The sequence below is a fragment of the Dermacentor silvarum genome, chromosome 8, assembly GCF_013339745.2.
Source record: "Dermacentor silvarum isolate Dsil-2018 chromosome 8, BIME_Dsil_1.4, whole genome shotgun sequence".
NCBI classification, from domain to species: Eukaryota; Metazoa; Arthropoda; class Arachnida; order Ixodida; family Ixodidae; genus Dermacentor; species Dermacentor silvarum.
This window is the reverse complement of record NC_051161.1, coordinates 172,921,664-172,941,010: the sequence shown is the minus strand read 5'-3', so window position 1 is coordinate 172,941,010 and position 19,347 is coordinate 172,921,664. Positions and strand designations below refer to the sequence as shown.

The window sequence follows — 19,347 nt, the reverse complement described above, 5'->3', positions numbered from 1 at the left end:
CATCGTATTGCGACACGGCGCGCCTAAGGTTGTCATAACAGACAAGGGAACAGCTTTTATGGCCCGTTTGATGCAGTCTGTTATGAAACTAACGCATACTGATCATAGGAAAACCACAGCATACCATCCGCAAACAAATGGCCTGACTGAACGGCTCAATAGAACGCTCGCTGACATGATCTCGATGTACGTGGACATAGAGCATCGAACATGGGACAGTATTCTACCATACGCTACCTTTGCGTATAATACTGCAGTACAAGAGACGACACAGTTTACGCCATTTGAACTTGTTTACGGCCGGACCGTAACAACGACACTGGACGCGATGTTACCTGTGAATAACAGCAGCGAAGACGACCCTGACGTTAGTCAATACATAGAAAGGGCTGAAGAGGCACGACAGTTGGCGAGGCACCGCATCGTCCAACAGCAGCACGTCGACGCAAACCGATACAACCTAAGGCGAAGAGAGGTGCAGTACTACCCTGGAGACAAAGTGTGGGTATGGACGCCTATACGTACACCCGGTCTTTCGGAAAAGTTACTGCGCCGTTATTTTGGCCCCTATAAAGTACTTCGCCGGCTAAGTCCCTTAAACTACGAGGTAACTCCCGAAGGTCAAGTGCGCTCCACACGACGCAGGACTCGTCCAGAGGTCGTACACGTAGTACGAATGAAGCCTTACTACGAAAGGCATTGAATAACAGAATTTGCAGATGTGCCCAAGAATACCACCGGCCGTCCCTCAGCTTTGTTCTTTTAAAACTGTCGGCCTGTCTAGGCCTTTTCTACGCATCGGGACGATGCTTCTTCGGAGGGGGACTAATGCCGCCAGCATACTGAGAACGAAAAGACGCCCGCCGCATCATAGCTGTGTCTCAAAAGAACCGCCACAACATAAGCGTCAGGCAGGGCACCGCAAGGCAACGCTGCGCCGCACGTACCCACACCACGTGCTGACCGACCGGTGGCTCGTGCTCGAGGTTCGGATGAATGGCACGCGACAGGAGGTGAAAAAAGAAGAGAACAACGTTCGAAGGAGTGAAGAACAAGGGACTCTTTTGTTTTGAGTCTACAACCTTTAGTTGACGGGCACAAGTTCGCCCAGAATAAATTAGTTTTTGTAGAAACGGCTGTCGTAACTGTTGGTTACAATATATATAGGACGTCGAAAAAGTCGTAAATCCGTTTTATCCCATGTATCCCTGAAATCGACGTTTTTAAGTCTGTGTGCTACCTGGGTAGCTACGCCTAAGAGACCTTAAGGCGAAAGCCTCAGTCATGCTTATGACTATGACTTCCACCATCAACCTTTAGCCTTTTCCTTCACTTAGTACCCACGTCCGAACACATTTCAGTGGTTTTTGAGTGTTAATCTTTTGTTGCTGAGTCATTGTCATTTTAGACGGCTGTTTCATGACCTACATGACACGCATGACCTATCATTTGTGTTCGTCATACACTCTTGTCATACTATGCCAATGTTGGTACATACCAAGTTAGCGAAACGACCATGAGAGCTCAAGACGTAGGCGGCTAGACAGACAGACAGACAGACAGACAGACAGACAGACAGACAGACAGACAGACAGACAGACAGACAGACAGACAGACAGACAGACAGACAGACAGACAGACAGACAGACAGACAGACAGACAGACAGACAGACAGACAGACAGACAGACAGACAGACAGACAGACAGACAGACAGACAGACAGACAGACAGACAGACAGACAGACAGACAGACAGACAGACAGACAGACAGACAGACAGACAGACAGACAGACAGACAGACAGACAGACAGACAGACAGACAGACAGACAGACAGACAGACAGACAGACAGACAGACAGACAGACAGACAGACAGACAGACAGACAGACAGACAGACAGACAGACAGACAGACAGACAGACAGACAGACAGACAGACAGACAGACAGACAGACAGACAGACAGACAGACAGACAGACAGACAGACAGACAGACAGACAGACAGACAGACAGACAGACAGACAGACAGACAGACAGACAGACAGACAGACAGACAGACAGACAGACAGACAGATAGTGTGAAAGTGGCAAATGTTCGCCAAGAAATGCTTCGCATTTAAAATAGAAACAACACTCATGTGTTCCGCCGGCCAACTAAGGCTGCTCTGCAAGTGGCCAAGCATTGGACAGGTGGTGCAATCCGACTTTGAGCAAGAACATAGTCGAGAACATTATAAGTGGTTGGTGGGCGGGCAATATACATGCCTTAATGCGTAAAAGGTGACGCTCGACAACACCCCGATAAATTTCGTACTCTCTCCTGTCGAGTCACAGAAGGCCAGGCAGTACATACCAGGGTTTGAAAGAAATGTGGTATTCGGCGTCAAGTACCCGATGAGGCCAATCTTGGTGCCTGCACGCTCCACTGTCAGAGAGGCCCTCGGCTGCAGGTGTCTAAGCTTCGGCTCGTCACTGAAGTCAACGTTGCAGCCTATGATGGGCACCCGGCTTCCAGTTAAGAGGGGTGCCAGCCCATCGGCACCGTTATCGAACTCGTGGTTTCCTAGCGTCTGCGAAAATGGTGAACCAATAAATGGCTTTAATCATACACGGAAAAGGCACATCCATGCATAAAAATTTTATTTTGGCACATACAAGTATAGGACTCGCGGTGCGCACTACCATAGTGCGCTGTCAGCGTCAACTCACTCGTGAGTCGGCAGACTCAGAGGCATCAGCGTGTTTGAGTGTCAAGTGATGCAAGTTAGGTGGGTTCGTAATCAATGTCCATTCCACTCCACATCCTTCTTCCCCATGCTTATCCGTGACCATGCAACTTGAAACCAAGCTGTATTCAAAAGCACAAACGTAATATATTCGTCTAATGCCACCAATCACATTTAACTTTTGAACGTACTTAAATGGTAGAAGTTTGTACAGAAAGATGTCCCAGAGTATTATACTGAAATGGGATATCTATTAACTGCATGAAGCATGAATATGAACAGCATAAAAGCAGTCCAGAATACGCGAATCAAAGAAACTAATACAAAGAAGTGACACAGGAGAACATATGACCTACATTTTATAACGTGTAGAGAGAACACTCAAGATATTGACACGTATACATGTTGATCTTTCACCGGTGACCGCTTTTCACCGGCTAACAAATGATCAACGTTATCGCTAGGCACAGGAAACGCCTGCATGTGTCGGGAGTTTCTCAAACGTTATCGATGATTATTTCCGTTGTCTCTTGTCACCGTCTTGATGTAATCTGATTGTATGACCGATGCGAATTGTCTAGAACTTTCTGGAAGACACGCAGGCACCAGGGAATAATCTGGAACCTTCGATGACTCATGTATAAAAGCCGACGCGTTTCGCCGCTGATTAGATTTTCGACGATCACCGACTGTGTTCGCCGCTATCGTTGTGCTTTGAGTGTAGCTTGCTTTTGTGGGCACAGGTTCACCCAATAAACAGTCAGTTTCGTCATACACAATTTTTCGACTGTTTTCTTCAACGTCACTACTACGTGACATATGGTGGAGGTGCTAGTCCGTACATGCACCGAACGCCCTCGCAAAGCCAGCCCCAAATCAGAGGACGAACACTCGACAATCCTAACATTGCGGGCACGCCACCGCCACGACAGTGGTGACAAAAATGCCCTTCTTGACGCAGGTTTTCGTCCTGTGGCTCGCATCGCCGTTTCAGCTGGGCTTCCACGGCAGCCACCTGTTCTTGGCTTATCACCAAAGCGCACCCGCCCAGACGCTACCCATGGTCCTAAACGATTCCACGCAAGTCGCCGCACACAAGCCGTTTCCGGACACAGTCCGGTTCTTCGTCTGGCAACACGGAACAACTATGTCCGAGGGACGTCCGCATCGACTACATATTGCACCGCCAGACTGGACCGAGTTGGGGCACGCCACCGCAACGACAGTGGTCACAAAAATGCCATTCATGACGCAGGTTTTCGTCCTGTGGCTCGCATCGTCGTTTCAGCTGGGCTTCCACGGCCGCCACCTGTTCTTGGCTTATCACCGAAGCGCACCCGCCCAGACGCTACCCATGGTCCTAAACGATTTCTCGCAAGTCGCCGTACACAAGCCGTTTCCGGACACAGTCCGGTTCTTCGTCTGGCAACACGGAACAACTATGTCCGAGGGACGGCCGCATCGACTACATATTGCACCGCCAGACTGGACCGAGTTGGGGCACGCCACCGCCACGACAGTGGTCACAAAAAAATGTCACAGTTTCGCCCTAATGGCGAAGCAATTAATGCGATAGCAACACAGCAATGTCATACGAAGTAAGGTGAACGGCTTTGGTAGCAATATGAATTGTAGTAAACATGAGCTGATTAAGTAAGCAGGTGTGTTGCGGCGTAAGTAGACCGACATGAAGAGAGATTCGATGACCACGAGGAGGCGCGTGTGAAACGGTGGTGTTGATGAGAAGCGCTTCCCGTGGGCAGCGCGTGCGAAGGGACTAGAGCAATGCACGGGCCCGGGCCGGGCCGTCCGAAGCGTTTGTCGGCGGGCTCGGGCCGGGCCCGGGCTTAAAGCCGCGTTAAAGCCCGGGCCCGGGCCGGGCTCGGGCTTGAGGCCGCGGGCCCGGGCCGGGCTCGGGCTTGAAGCCACGGGCCTGGGCCAGACTCGGGCCCGCTCATTGAAGGGCCTAATTAGGCCTTCGAACACACGCGACCGTTATGCATTGCATGTTTCAATGCATTCTGTGCCAAGCTGAAGTGACACGTGCAAGATGACTGTCATCACCATCATCAGCCTATATTTATGTCCACTGCAGGACGAAGGCCTCTCCCTGCGATCTCCAATTAACCCTGCCTTGCGCTAGCTGATTCCAATTTGCGCCTGCGAATTTCCTAACTTCATCACCCTACCTAGATTTCTGCCGTACTGGACTGCGCTTCCCTTCTCATGGTATCCATTCTGTAGCTCTAATGGTCCATCGGTTATCCATCCTACGCATTACATGGCCTGCCCGGCTCCATTTTTCCGCTTAATGTCAACTAGAATATCGGTTATCCCCGTTTGTTCTCAGATCCACACCGCTCTCTTGACTGTATATCTTATCAGATGACTATATCTTATCAAAGAACATAGTAAAACAGATGGAGTTCTCATTTTTAACAGCGGAGGTGTTTCAGCCGGGTCTATTGTGTCCGCTGAATCAAAAAATGTCGGCCGATCCTGGCAGCAGTGCAGAAAGGGTCCAAGCGCAATAGCACATACACCTGTGAACTAGCGAAGCTGAGCCTGGTTAAGTCTAACTAAGAATGGTGGGGACTAATTGCATATCGATAGGAAACTGATAGCAATCAATAGCTAGTCGATAATCGATCAATAATCAATAAATTCCCGAAAATGCTGGGGATGACTTTAGCCTAGCCCAAATACGTGGCCAATACCTTACGATAGCCAATCGACAGCCAATCAATAGCTAATCGATAATCAATAAATAATAAATCTATTCCGGGAAATGCTGGGGATGACTTGGTAGTGCTTAGCCTAGCCCAGAAGCCAGGACTAGCTGGTGCCCATCTTCTTTGCTGTCTCTTTAGCATTGCGCCGCCAGTGCAAGCTACGCTAATTTTTTTTTAGGGGCGAAGCTCCTTAAAGCGGCACCCGTTCGTCCCTCGTCGTAGTAGTAGTGTGTAACCAGTCTGAGAAAAATGAGAAAACAAAATTCCGAAGTTGTGTCCGTAGCGCGGAATCGAACCAGGGACCCCTCGCTTCCGAGCGCGCGGCGTTAGCCCACTACGCCACGAAGCTTTTTTTTTTTTTCTTTATTGCCGGAACTTTCACTTTGTGGACACCAATTTCAACAGTTCTTGCCAACAAACAAAATACATAATCATACATATACACATACTTTCACAGTTGCATGCATCCATGTTGTGCGGTCAGCCATATTTTGGCTGCCATGTCATGTCAGGTTTAAAATTCTTTTAAAGTTGCGAGGGGCTCAATCCTCGTCAGCCAATCCGGGGGGCATTCCTGATCTTTAATTACATCGATGAACTTGGAAACATCCTCCCGGAAAAGTTGTCGCGCAGGCCTTCGGTCAGGCTCACAATAAAAACCTGCCATTCGAGCCCGCCATAAACAGTGGAGGCCCATTAGCATAATGAGATCCAAAGGCAGTCCGTCCTCATTTTCTACAGTTAAAAATCTAATACCTAATGAATTTAAGGGCAATTCTTTCTGTAGTGTTCTTTGAAGAACGTCCCAAAAATAAACCCCTTCCCAACAATGCAAAAAAACGTGATCGATTGTTTCCAGTTGTTTACATATAAGGCAGTTTGCTCCCCAAGGTAAATAAAAACCCTTTTCTTGTAAAAAGCCCCGTACTGGCAAAGTCCCGGTATGTAATTTAAAGAAAAAGGATTTTGTACCTGGCTGCACCTGCATTTTTTTAACACGCTTTAAAACGTCATGTCCCTGTCCTCCACTGTTTATGGCTCTATACATGGGGACCGGTATGATCATGTCAAGTGTATCCCTGTATAATTTCTTCCGTGACACCGAAAAAAGGTAATCATTAGAAAAAAATGTGGTTGATCCCTCTTATATAGGAATCGGTATAGAACACGAAAGTGAAACGTGTCTTCACAGAAGTAGTGTAATGTTTATTGCACATTGATATATAATGTCTATTGGTGTTTTGTGGCTAAAGCGCCCTTAGGCGTTGATGCACCCACGCTGACGCCTGGTGGCACGTCTCCTCCATCACGACTACCAACGTCGATGACCATGAGCAACCGTCGTGCATATGGAAGCTGCACTACGCTGCACACGCTAGCACAACGCGAAAGACGAAGCACGTAACTGACACACTAATACAACGCGCAAGACAAAGCACGTAACTGAATCGTCACCGAGTCAAATCAGCGCGTACAGCGCGTCGTAATTGCAGCCTCCGCGATCAACTTCAGAAACATTTTCAGAGCTAATTGCGGAGGCCACGCTCCGCTGTGCTGAGTACGGTGAACGCCACCTAGGTGGCGTTGGTAGTGCTTCTTGATGCCAGCGTCCCTTCGAATGCTGGCATCGAGGCGTCGTAGTGCTGAGACCACCGAAGCGTTCACTGTCGGTGCGCGTTAGTAGACAGTTTTAGTTTAGCGTTAGCGTAATAGCGGGGTTACGGGAAATAGCGTTACCGTTCCGCAAACGAACTTTGCAGAAAGAGAGTTTTAGTATAGCGTGATAGCGTAGTTTACGTGCGGGACGCTATTCCATTACGCTTTGAATTTCGCATACACAGGGCACCTAATTCTATGTGTGTGTGCGTCCGCAAAGTGCGATAGGCAGCGCAATGGAAGCCAGGAGCGCGTTGTATTTTTACTTCACATGTCCGTCGATCTGCAACGAAACAGACAAGCAGTACAAGCTGTCTACCATAGCCTCCGAAATTCTCCCATCTCAGAGGCCATATGCCGTCGTCGCGCCTATCTCCCGACTTTAGCGATCGATGGCGCTCGCATCTCACAAAAAATTTCTCTCGTTAGGCTTAGGCGCGTTCGAAACGAGAAGCGATCTCGAAAATTCCTCAAGATTAGCCATAACACTCTCTCGGCGAAGCGGCATGAGACTAAGCAAAAGCCGTTTACGCAGTCATTTGCTACGAACGAAGTGAATTCTACAAAAACAACGCCAAATTCAGTTCGAAGCGGGCGACCGGGACCGCCGCCATGTTTTACGTACACTACGTACACCACGCTAACACGGTAACGTTAACTCTGAGAAATAGCGTGCGCACGGTAAACGGTATGGGTCAGTTAGCGTTCTGCGCATGCGCACTTCGATCCCGCTATTCCGGTACGCCCGCTATTCCGGTAACCACGCTAAACTAAAACTGTCTAGTGTCATAATGCAGTACTTCTCTTTTCTGCTCGTAGGCGGCGGCACCGCCCCGAGCAAGAGCGCGGGTACACGGAGGAGTGTTAGATATATAAGGCGCGTCTGTGTAGCTCTCTGCGAATGCGTTTGTGGCGCAATGGGTTAAACGCTCGGCGATCTATCGTCGCGGACCGAGAGGTCGTGGGTTCGATTTCCAAATTTTGCATGTTTGTAAAGTTTTTCTGGTTTCTTTCTTTGTATTATGTTGTATGACGTATTTCCGTGACGGAAATACGTCAGTGAAGTCTTGGTGGACCCCGGCATAAAACACTTTCGTGTTAAAAACGTACGGATAGAAAACGGACACTGTCAACTACTTCCCTTAGGTACCCTCGAAGAGAACCAGGCATACTTGAATTGCTTACCACATAAGCCGGCAGATGCTTGCTCAGTCGCAACTGACACATGGTGCGCAGAAAGGGGTCGCGCACGTCTCGAAAGAATGTAAACCTGTTCACTAGCTGTTTAACGAAAAGATGGGACAGGCCTAGGCCCCCGTCTTTGACTCGCTTAAACAAGTTCATTCGGCTACATCTCTCCCATTCTGATGCCCAAATGAACACAGCAAAAACTCTGTGGATTTTTTGCACATTTCTACGAGAACAGTATAAAACTTGCATGACGTACCATATCTTGCTTATTAAAAACAAGTTGCATACAGTGGCTTTCGCAAACATTGACAGATGAGTGCCTTTCCAATTAGTTGTTTTTTCCTTGATTCGCTTAGCTTCTTCAAGCCAGTAGTCCTCATTACGACGGTAATGTTCGAGTGGTACGCCCAAGTATTTAGCTGGTGCATTGTGCATGATCAAAGCATACACTACGCCACGAAGCACACATAGACACAAGCACCACGATGGCAATAAATACCCAACATTAACGAAAGGCCGCGTTTCTAGTGCGTTTCTAACGCGTTTGTGCTAGCGCGTTACGGCTCGTGTAAGAAGCTGGTGTAAGACGCTGTGGCCTCTCCGCCTTACCTTCAACGCGTTTCGAACGCGCTGCCCAAGGCGGTGACAAGTCAAGTTCAAGTCGAGGAGCGTTTATGAATACGGGGGGTATACTCTCTCAGCAGTCATGTGATGGCGTCGGCAAACGCGGTGCACGTTCCGGCATGTGTAAATGGCTGCGTAAGACGCTGTGGCCGTTCCCCCTTACTAGAGAGTACTGCACGTCTCTAACGCGTTTGTGCTAGCGTCCCCTTAAGCGGGAGATCCGATGATTCCCTCCGGAGCTTCGCCCACTCATCATCATTCACCCCGTGGATATGCTGTGATTTTTTTCTTTTGCGCAAAAACATTGTTTCCGCGTAAGGAAAAATATACAAAAATGGCGGTAATTTCCGTAAGAAAGAACTCAGCTGACATTTTGGTCGCTTGTAGTGTATATGTGATTATTATTCTGCCTTTGTGTATGGTTCTGAGAATATAATGTAAATCCTGTTTCGTTTTCTTAGCAAATGTTGATCTTGTAAAATTCAGGCTCATGCTATGTTATATAGGTGGTGTAGCGTTGTTTTGTATAGCTATTATTGTTATTGTAGTGTTGTTTAAAATGCATTCTGTTAAAACTTTTTCCAATTCTGTTAACTCGCCGTGACGCAAATATTATTTGTCTTTCCGTTCATAGCTATTTCGTCTATGAGGAATTCCAGCGAGAGCTGGAAATATATGTGAATTATTGTGCACGTGTGCACACTGTTTGCTGTACTATTGCCTTGCCTGGTCTTTTGGGTCACGTCAAGCTACATCATCATCATCATCATCATCATCATCATCATCATCATCAGCCTATTCATGTCCACTGCAGGACGAAGGCCTCTCCCTGTGATCTCCACTTACCCCTGTCTTCCGCTAGCTGTTTTCAACTTGCGCCTGCAAATTTCCTAACTTCATCATCCCATCTGGTTTTCTGCCGACCTCGACTGCGCTTTCCTTCTCTAGGTATCCATTCTGTAACCCTAATGGTCCACCGGTTATCCATCCTACGCATTACATGGCGTGCCCAGCTACATATGTAGCTTTTAGTCCAAAATGACCGTCCAGCATGTAAACTGAACAATAAATTGATTTGATTCGATTGATTTCGTCGGACACTTTGAAAATTATTATCTCGAAACTGGTTTAGTCCTGAGAATTCGTTCCAGGTGGATATGCCTTGCGAACTCGGCGGCTATAATTCGTAGATTGAAAGATGTGCCATAAGATAATTAATTAAAACGTTAATTAGCATAATAATGTTAATTCTTCAATTAGGCGTTTTGATTTCTCGTGTAAATAATGGCCACCTCATCGAGTAGTCTAGATCAAGGATTATAATTCCGCTATGTGCCACAGGCAATCTTTAAAAATTTGGTTCAGCTAAAATGAAACGACCTGTATATTTGCATGCTAAATGACATCATAGAACTATATCGCACAAATCAAGGTAAGTGCATGCGCACCACCAGAAAAATAGTAGCACAGGCAATGGGCCGGATTACTGATGTTCCCGTGGGAGAAACAGATTTCGGCCTTCTATTGCTTATATACTGCAGCTTATTAAACCTCTAGAAGGTGAGGCTGACAGATACGGCACAATCTGTAAGTAAAAAAAAGATTTTTTTTTATTACAGGCCGGGCCTGGTCATGCACACGCGGGCCCTAGCTAAGCTTTGTAATGAACGCCCGGGCCGGGCCCGGGCTCAGTTCCACGGGCCCGGGTCGGGCCCGGGCTTGGAACCACGGGCCCGGGCCGGGCCCGGGCTGGTCTGGGTCATGTACGCCCGGGCCCGGGCCGGGCTCGGGCTTTGTATTACGGGCCCGGGCTGGGCTCGGGCCTCGTAAAGCGGGCCCGGGCCGGGCTCGGGCCGAAAATCAGGCCCGTGCAGTGCTCTAGAAGGGACACACCTGTAGCGCTGCACTGCCGACCCGGGCAGCATTGCATGTGTAGCGTGCGTTGGAAAATGTGGCCCGACTATTACTAACTGACTGAACAATCGTGGTGTGAGCGCGCACAAACAAACATGAATAGATCACACTGAACGACTGCAGACAACGACTGTCAAAACGCTGGCAGCAAGCGCATATATACGCCGCAGCAGCGGGCGAAGGAACGTGCGGTCGATCGCTTCAACGGAAACTGAGCGGCGAATGCACGGCGCAGAAAGGTCAGAGCCGTGTGGAGATAAGAGACGGTGCGGACGAGCGACGAGCGCGGTTGTTGGCAGCGTAGAAGTGCGCCCCCCCCCCCCTCCCCTGCGCTTCCTCCGGCGCTGGCTTCCCGCTTCCTTGCTTGCGCGTGGGCGATTGAGTGCGTTCGCTCTCCGTGATAGCGCGCGTCCCCGCACGCTTCCGCTCGGGCATACGGCGCGCGGCGAAGATTTTATCTATAGGGAACCTCACGGCGACGGCGACGACGACGGTGACGGCGACGGCAGAAATCCGGTAGAAGTGTTCATATAATTGCTATCGCAATAAAAGTTGTCGCAGTTTCACCTGAAAGGCGAAGCATCAATTGCGATAGCAAATTTGTAGAGAGCTATACGGAGTAATGATAGTAGCTTTATCTGCTGTATAAACTTGGACATGCAGCAGCACCGGCAACACGCAGAACTGTTGTCGACGCCGTCGGCGTTTTGCCCGCGTTCGCACAAAACGCGTGCGGCGTTGGTGACTGCTGCAGGGGCCTCTGGGGGCGGCTCGGAGGTTTTCGACGACATCAGAACGGGACACTCGTCGAGCAGCGTCGGAAGTCTTTACCACCTTCTCGCCTCACAACGTTTTTATATAAATAGGCACTTGGAGCCGCAGCTAAACGTAGCCTGAGCCTCCCTTCCCTCCCCCCCCTCCCCCACGGCCTTTCGCGCGTCGGAAGAAGGCGCGTTTGCTCTACATATATGGTGATTGTAAAGGAGGAAAGAGACACCTACTTCTGCAGCCCTTAAGGGAGCACGGCGCAGAACGCGCGTTTGTTCTTCGCCGTGGGTTCACTCCCCGTGAAAGCGCGCGTCCCTCGCGCCCTTTCACTCGCACATACAGCGTTCGGCGACGATTTCATCTCCATTGACGTCATACAGAACCTCACGGCGACGGCAGATTGTAATTTGAATGTACGAGCAAACCTAATTCTGCTACGAGGAAACTCAAATACAAACCCCTTTTCCTGCATTTCTACCACACCTACAGCCGCGCGTTCGAGTACTTGCGAAAATGATATCCAGATGGCGCTCGCATCCTAGGCAGGTCAAATTGGGACTTCGCCTGCTAATGCGTTTTGGACACGCGCGCACGTCGGGGCAATAGTAAACAATTATTAAAATAATAAAAAGGTGCTATGGCCTTCACATTTCAATATAAGACCACTTACATTGCACCTGGAAAAACATTATTCCAGCAATGCATTTCTGTTTAAAAGTGAAGCCGACTTTGAGGGGATTGGTGAAAGCTTGGTCTTTGTAAGCTGGCTTTCCCACGTTCAGTGTTGCAGTGAATGAAGCCTACTTGCCGTATGCGAACGAAGCCATGCGAACGGGTCCCGATAACGCTATCGCATTCTACTCTTAAAGGCGAAGCTTAAGCGTCCTCCGATTTTTTGTATAGTGACAGTGAAATAATTTAGAAAGGCAATGCTCCTATTTTCGCATGTAATTCGGCATTGAACTTTATTAAATTAAGAAACAAAATCAATATAATGGCAGTTTGAAATGTTCCAATTCTAAAGCGTTTTAGAAAGTGTGCCGCTAGACACTGCGAACTGTTACCCCACAGTTGGCAACTAAAGTATTATGCATCAGAATGACGAAGTCAACAATGCCCTGCAATATACGAACAATGCTTACAGCAAAATATTACTATTCCTTAATTATAACCTTAAACACTTAGTTTTCAAAATGGCCAGGTAAAAAGAAAAAATATTGAGCAAACGCTATAAACGGGCCCTAGTAGACTTGGCGTGTATTTGACGAATATACTCGTATGCCTAAACATGAAAAATTCAACATTTAAAACTATTATTTGACAAGAAGCCTCTCACGCAGAGGCTTAGAAATACAGCATAAGAAGTCAGAATTTTTTTAACTTCCCGTTTTGAGCTGTCCTACATACAGGACACTATAGTCGGGTACAACACGGCAGAAGAGGCCCCGCCCAGATGATCGAAGCGTGGCACCCAATTGCCTCCGCGACTAAAGAAGTAGGCTTGTGATGATGGAGGCTTGTGTGCATGCACCTTTGAGGGGCAAATGCCGCTGCCTTGTAAAGTTGCACCCCGCTATAGCCAAATGCTCGCCTATTGGAAATGATGAATTCTTAAAAATATTTCTTTCGAACTCTGACGTCACATTTCTCACAACGCAGGGTAGTTTTCTCATGGCAGTGACCCCAAATTGTTTGTCCTGCACAATCACAACGTGGTCCCATTGGCCAAATCAATTTTGGGTTTTCAGCAAATAATGTTGGCTCTTTGCATGCAATGACTAATCGATAAGTTTTCTGGTATATAGCTACTACGGGACTTTGAATTTGGCTTTACTACTTCCTACCCTGTAGTGCTAGAACGCATTCACACGCACCAAGAATGTATGTAAGTAGCGAAGAATACCGCTTATTTCTCATATAGCAGCGCAGTATGTTGCAATGGTTTGGTGAGGTCACTCCACTTCACCCTCCTTACCCTATATCGGGTGAATATAAAAGACGTGTCCTCAAGATCACTACATTTAAAATGCTTTCTATCCAATGTCTTATTACCAGGTCCACACCCTGAGCGTCAGACGAGACTTTAACATTACTGTAGCATTATCAGTGATAGCCGATTACCTCATAATCAGCTCAGCAATCGAAAGCTTGCAGCAATAATTTGACAATTACTTCAGCAAAGTTTCGCTAAACCGGTATCAGCCTGTGAAAGACGGACAGAAGAGAGATAGCCTAAAAGCTCTTCGTCCTATCTGACGCTAAGCATCGCTCGTCTTGCTGCGCTAGTTTGTGTTATATAGAAGAAAGGTAAGTTGTTCGTGTACAAAAAAAGCTTTTTAATATGTCCATTCCAGTCATGGTTTCTTCTTGATGAATTGGCAGGCCGCAGAACTAGGTGTTAGGAGAACACATTTAGGTCACGCTTGCGCTTACTTTCTGCATATTTTTTGACATTTTAGTAGTGTTTGAGTGATAATCATGCCACCATCATTGCATTACAAAACTTTGACTACTGCTTCAACTACAAAGTGCTGCCGGGTGAATAGTTGATGCCCATAGTATATTCGTGGCTGCTTTTGTGGTCAAGTACTAACATAATTTTCAAGCTTAGTAATGGAGATGGCTGAAGGTACCTCATCACGAATTTCAATATGATTGAATATGATTGAAAATTATCTTGGAACTTTGTGGAGCTTTGTTTGCAAAAGCCTGATCAAGGAATATATTCCCTCCTAGCAAAAAAGAACAGCTTGCGTCATAGGCCTGACTACGCTCTTTAATAGGACGCACCCAGTACTCTCGAATGCCTAGTGCATACTTACCGGACGCCGCTGTTTCATACGTTGTAAGTGGTCAAGTTTTAAATACAGAGCATAGATATTCCGTCGTATTTTGTCCATTATGTACAGGTAATCACATTCTCGGCAACAACCAATTATATTTTAATCAATTTTTACGCAGTCAGGTGGCACGCTTCTCGTAGTCCTCAAATTCACGATGTTGCTGCAGTCGACACGCGGAAGCGTTTAGATACACACTTACCGCAGTTCGCACACAGAAGCGTTATGACCTTATAAATGCAGGCTGACAACCGAAACCTTTTCCAAATGAAATGCGAGGAGTTTCTGACGACGAAAGAAGTGTACTACTTGTAGGATACAAGGCTCATACGAGTAATAAGGTATAAAGAACAGAATTAGGCTCTCAGGGAAACACATTGAAAACCTATTGACATTCAACTGAACGAACATGCATTGCGAATAGACCTTTTCATCGCGCGAAAAGGACAGGGCGTGCGGCGAGCCATTTCTCGTCTTGTGCGAGCCGGCGCCGCTTGAACGTGTTGCGTGCTATGGAACAATTTGGGGATGGTCAGCTCGTAAGAGGTCACCGCTGTGTGCCCCTTGCAGCGGTAACTGCAGTAGGCGGAAATTTCTGTTGGCTGCGTACACATATGCGATGCGCATCAACAGCCGCGGTGTGTGGTCAACCATTCTGGCTGTATCGGTTTTTACTTGGCGAAGAGCAGCGATGTCCGCGAATTGCCGGCGGTAATTGTCTCAATGCTTGTAGTAAGAAGTAAGCATTTGGCCAACCTAACGAACCCCAAGACACCTAAGCGCCAATCGTTATAAAACATTAGCGTCAGTCACCGAGGCGTTTCTCACGTATTTCAAGTCTAGTAGACCTGAAACCACTATGCTATGACTACGATAGCCTCCTGTATGAGGCCGATGGTGTTGCTCAACGCAGCGATCACTGCGGTTGGTAAACGAGCATGACGCATAAAGGATTTGTGCTTCGGCATTACCTTTTTTTCCCTGTAAAGCAGTAATATTGTTAAGTGTAGCTGATGCCCAAAAAATGTCACAGTTTCGCCCTAATGGCGAAGCAATGAATGCGATAGCAACACAGCAATGTCATACGAAGTAAGGTGAGCGGCTTTGGTAGCAATATGAATTGTAGTAAACATGAGCTGATTAAGTAAGCAGGTGTGTTGCGGCGTAAATAGACCGACATGAAGAGAGATTCGATGACCACGAGGAGGAGCGTGTGAAACGATGGTGTTGATGAGAAGCGCTTCCCGTGGGCAGCGCGTGCGAAGGGACACACCTGTAGCGGTGCACTGCCGACCCGGGCAGCATTGAATGTGTAGCGTGCGTTGGAAAATGTGGCCCGACTATTACTAACTGACTGAACAATCGTGGTGTGAGCGCGCACAAACAAACATGAATAGATCACACTGAATGACTGCAGACAACGACTGTCAAAACGCTGGCAGCAAGCGCATATATACGCCGCAGCAGCGGGCGAAGGTACGTGCGGTCTATCGCTTCCACGGAAACTGAGCGGCGAATGCACGGCGCAGAAAGGTCAGAGCCGTGTGGAGACAAGAGACGGTGCGGACGAGCGACGAGCGCGGTTGTTGGCAGCGTAGAAGTGCGCCCCCCCCCCCCCCCCCCCCCGCGCTTCCTCCGGCGCTGGCTTCCCGCTTCCTTGCTTGCGCGTGGGTGATTGAGTGCGTTCGCTCTCTGTGATAGCGCGCGTCCCCGCACGCTTCCGCTCGGGCATACGGCGCGCGGCGAAGATTTTATCTATAGGGAACCTCACGGCGACGGCGACGATGACGGCGACGGCGACGGCAGAAATCCGGTAGAAGTGTCCATATAATTGCTATCGCAATAAAATGCCATTCTTGACGCAGGTTTTCGTCCTGTGGCTCGCATCGTCGTTTCAGCTGGGCTTCCACGGCAGCCATCTGTTCTTGGCTTATCACCAAAACGCACCCGCCCAGACGCTACCCATGGTCCTAAACGATTCCTCGCAAGTCGCCGCACACAAGCCGTTTCCGGACACAGTCCGGTTTTTCGTCTGGCAACACGCAACAACTATGTCCGAGGGACGGCCGCATCGACTACATATTGCACCGCCAGACTGGACCGAGTTGGGGCACGCCACCGCAACGGCAGTGGTCACAAAAATGTCCTTCTTGACGCAGGTTTTCGTCCTGTGGCTAACATCGCCGTTTCAGCTGGGCTTCCACGGCAGCCACCTGTTCCTGGCTTATCACCAAAGCGCACCCGCCCAGACGCTACCCATGGTCCTGAACGATTCCTCGCAAGTCGCCGCACACAAGCCGTTTCCGGACACAGTCCGGTTCTTCGTCTGGCAACACGGAACAACTATGTCCGAGGGACGGCCGCATCGACTACATATTGCACCGCCAGACTGGACCGAGTTGGGGCACGCCACCGCAACGACAGTGGTCACAAAAATGTCCTTCTTGACGCAGGTTTTCGTCCTGTGGCTCGCATCGCCATTTCAGCTGGGCTTCCACGGCAGCCACCTGTTCTTGGCTTATCACCAAAGCGCACCCGCCCAGACGCTGCCCATGGTCCTGAACGATTCCTCGCAAGTCGCCGCACACAAGCCGTTTCCGGACACAGTCCGGTTCTTCTACTGGAAACTCGGAGCAACTATGTCCGAGGTACAGCCGCATCGACTACACATTGCACCGCCAGACTGGACCGAGTTGGGGCACGCCACCGCAACGACAGTGGTCACAAAAATGTCCTTCGTGACGCAGGTTTTCGTCTTGTGGCTCGCATCGCCGTTTCAGCTGGGCTTCCACGGCAGCCACCTGTTCTTGGCTTATCACCAAAGCGCACCCGCCCAGACGCTACCCATTGGTCCTAAACGATTCCTCGCAAGTCGCCGCACACAAGCCGTTTCCGGACACAGTCCGGTTCTTCGTCTGGCAACACGGAACAACTATGTCCGAGGGACGGCCGCATCGACTACATATTGCACCGCCAGACTGAACCGAGTTGGGGCACGCCACCGCAACGACAGTGGTCACAAAAATGTCCTTGACGCAGGTTTTCGTCCTGTGGCTCGCATCGCCGTTTCAGCTGGGCTTCCACGGCAGCCACCTGTTGTTGTCTTATCACCAAAGCGCACCCGCCCAGACGCTACCCATGGTCCTGAACGATTCCTCGCAAGTCGCCGCACACAAGCCGTTTCCGGACACAGTCCGGTTCTTCGTCTGGCAACACGGAACAACTATGTCCGAGGGACGGCCGCATCGACTACATATTGCACCGCCAGACTGGACCGAGTTGGGGCACGCCACCGACACGACAGTGGTCACAAAAATGTCCTTCTTGACTTAAGTTTTCGTCCTGTGGCTCGCATCGCCATTTCAGCTGGGCTTCCACGGCAGCCACCTGTTCTTGGCTTATCACCAAAGCGCACCCGCCCAGACGCTGCCCATGGTCCTGAACGATTCCTCGCAAGTCGCCGCACACAAGCCGTTTCCGGACACAGTCCGGTTCTTCGTCTCGCAACACGGAACAACTATGTCCGAGGGACGGCCGCATCGACTACATATTGCACCGCCAGACTGAACCGAGTTGGGGCACGCCACCGCAACGACAGTGGTCACAAAAATGTCCTTCTTGACGCAGGTTTTCGTCCTGTGGCTCGCATCGCCGTTTCAGCTGGGCTTCCACGGCAGCCACCTGTTCCTGGCTTATCACCAAAGCGCATCCGCCCAGACGCTACCCATGGTCCTAAACGATTCCTCGCAAGTCGCCGCACACAAGCCGTTTCCGGACACAGTCCGGTTCTTCTACTGGAAACTCGGAGCAACTATGTCCGGGGGACAGCCGCATCGACTACACATTGCACCGCCAGACTGGACCGAGTTGGGGCACGCCACCGCAACGACAGTGGTCACAAAAATGTCCTTCTTGACGCAGGTTTTCGTCCTGTGGCTCACATCGCCGTTTCAGCTGGGCTTCCACGGCAGCCACCTGTTCTTGGCTTATCACCAAAGCGCACCCGCCCAGACGCTACCCATGGTCCTGAACGATTCCTCGCAAGTCGCCGCACACAAGCCGTTTCCGGACACAGTCCGGTTCTTCGTCTCGCAACACGGAACAACTATGTCCGAGGGACGGCCGCATCGACTACATATTGCACCGCCAGACTGGACCGAGTTGGGGCACGCCACCGCAACGACAGTGGTCACAAAAATGTCCTTCTTGACGCAGGTTTTCGTCCTGTGGCTCGCATCGCCGTTTCAGCTGGGCTTCCACGGCAGCCACCTGTTCCTGGCTTATCACCAAAGCGCACCCGCCCAGACGCTACCCATGGTCCTAAACGATTCCTCGCAAGTCGCCGCACACAAGCCGTTTCCGGACACAGTCTGGTTCTTCGTCTGGCAACACGGAACAACTTTGTCCGAGGGACGGCCGCATCGACTACATATTGCACCGCTAGACTAGACCGAGTTGGGGCACGCCACCGCAACGACAGTGGTCACAACAATGTCCTTCTTGACGCAGGTTTTCGTCCTGTGGCTCGCATCGCCGTTTCAGCTGGGCTTCCACGGCAGCCACCTGTTCCTGGCTTATCACCAAAGCGCACCCGCCCAGACGCTACCCATGGTCCTAAACGATTCCTCGCAAGTCGCCGCACACAAGCCGTTTCCGGACAGTCCGGTTCTTCGTCTGGCAACACGGAACAACTATGTCCGAGGGACGGCCGCATCGACTACATATTGCACCGCCAGACTGGACCGAGTTGGGGCACGCCACCGCCACGACAGTGGTCACAAAAATGCCATTCTTGACGCAGGTTTTCGTCCTGTGGCTCGCATCGTCGTTTCAGCTGGGCTTCCACGGCAGCCACCTGTTCTTGTCTTATCACCAAAGCGCACCCGCCCAGACCACGG

At 49.7% G+C, this 19,347-nt stretch overlaps 1 protein-coding gene across 1 annotated transcript in view; it reads right to left on the bottom strand.

Moving 5' to 3' along the window:
* The window catches only part of LOC119462586 (protein 5NUC), a 581,486-nt gene that overhangs the window by 519,925 nt on the left and 42,214 nt on the right, over positions 1-19,347 (bottom strand). The window contains exon 3 of the mRNA XM_037723919.2: positions 2,352-2,568. Within this exon, the coding sequence (XP_037579847.1) occupies positions 2,352-2,568 (217 nt within the window). The remainder of the gene's footprint in view (positions 1-2,351; positions 2,569-19,347) is intronic.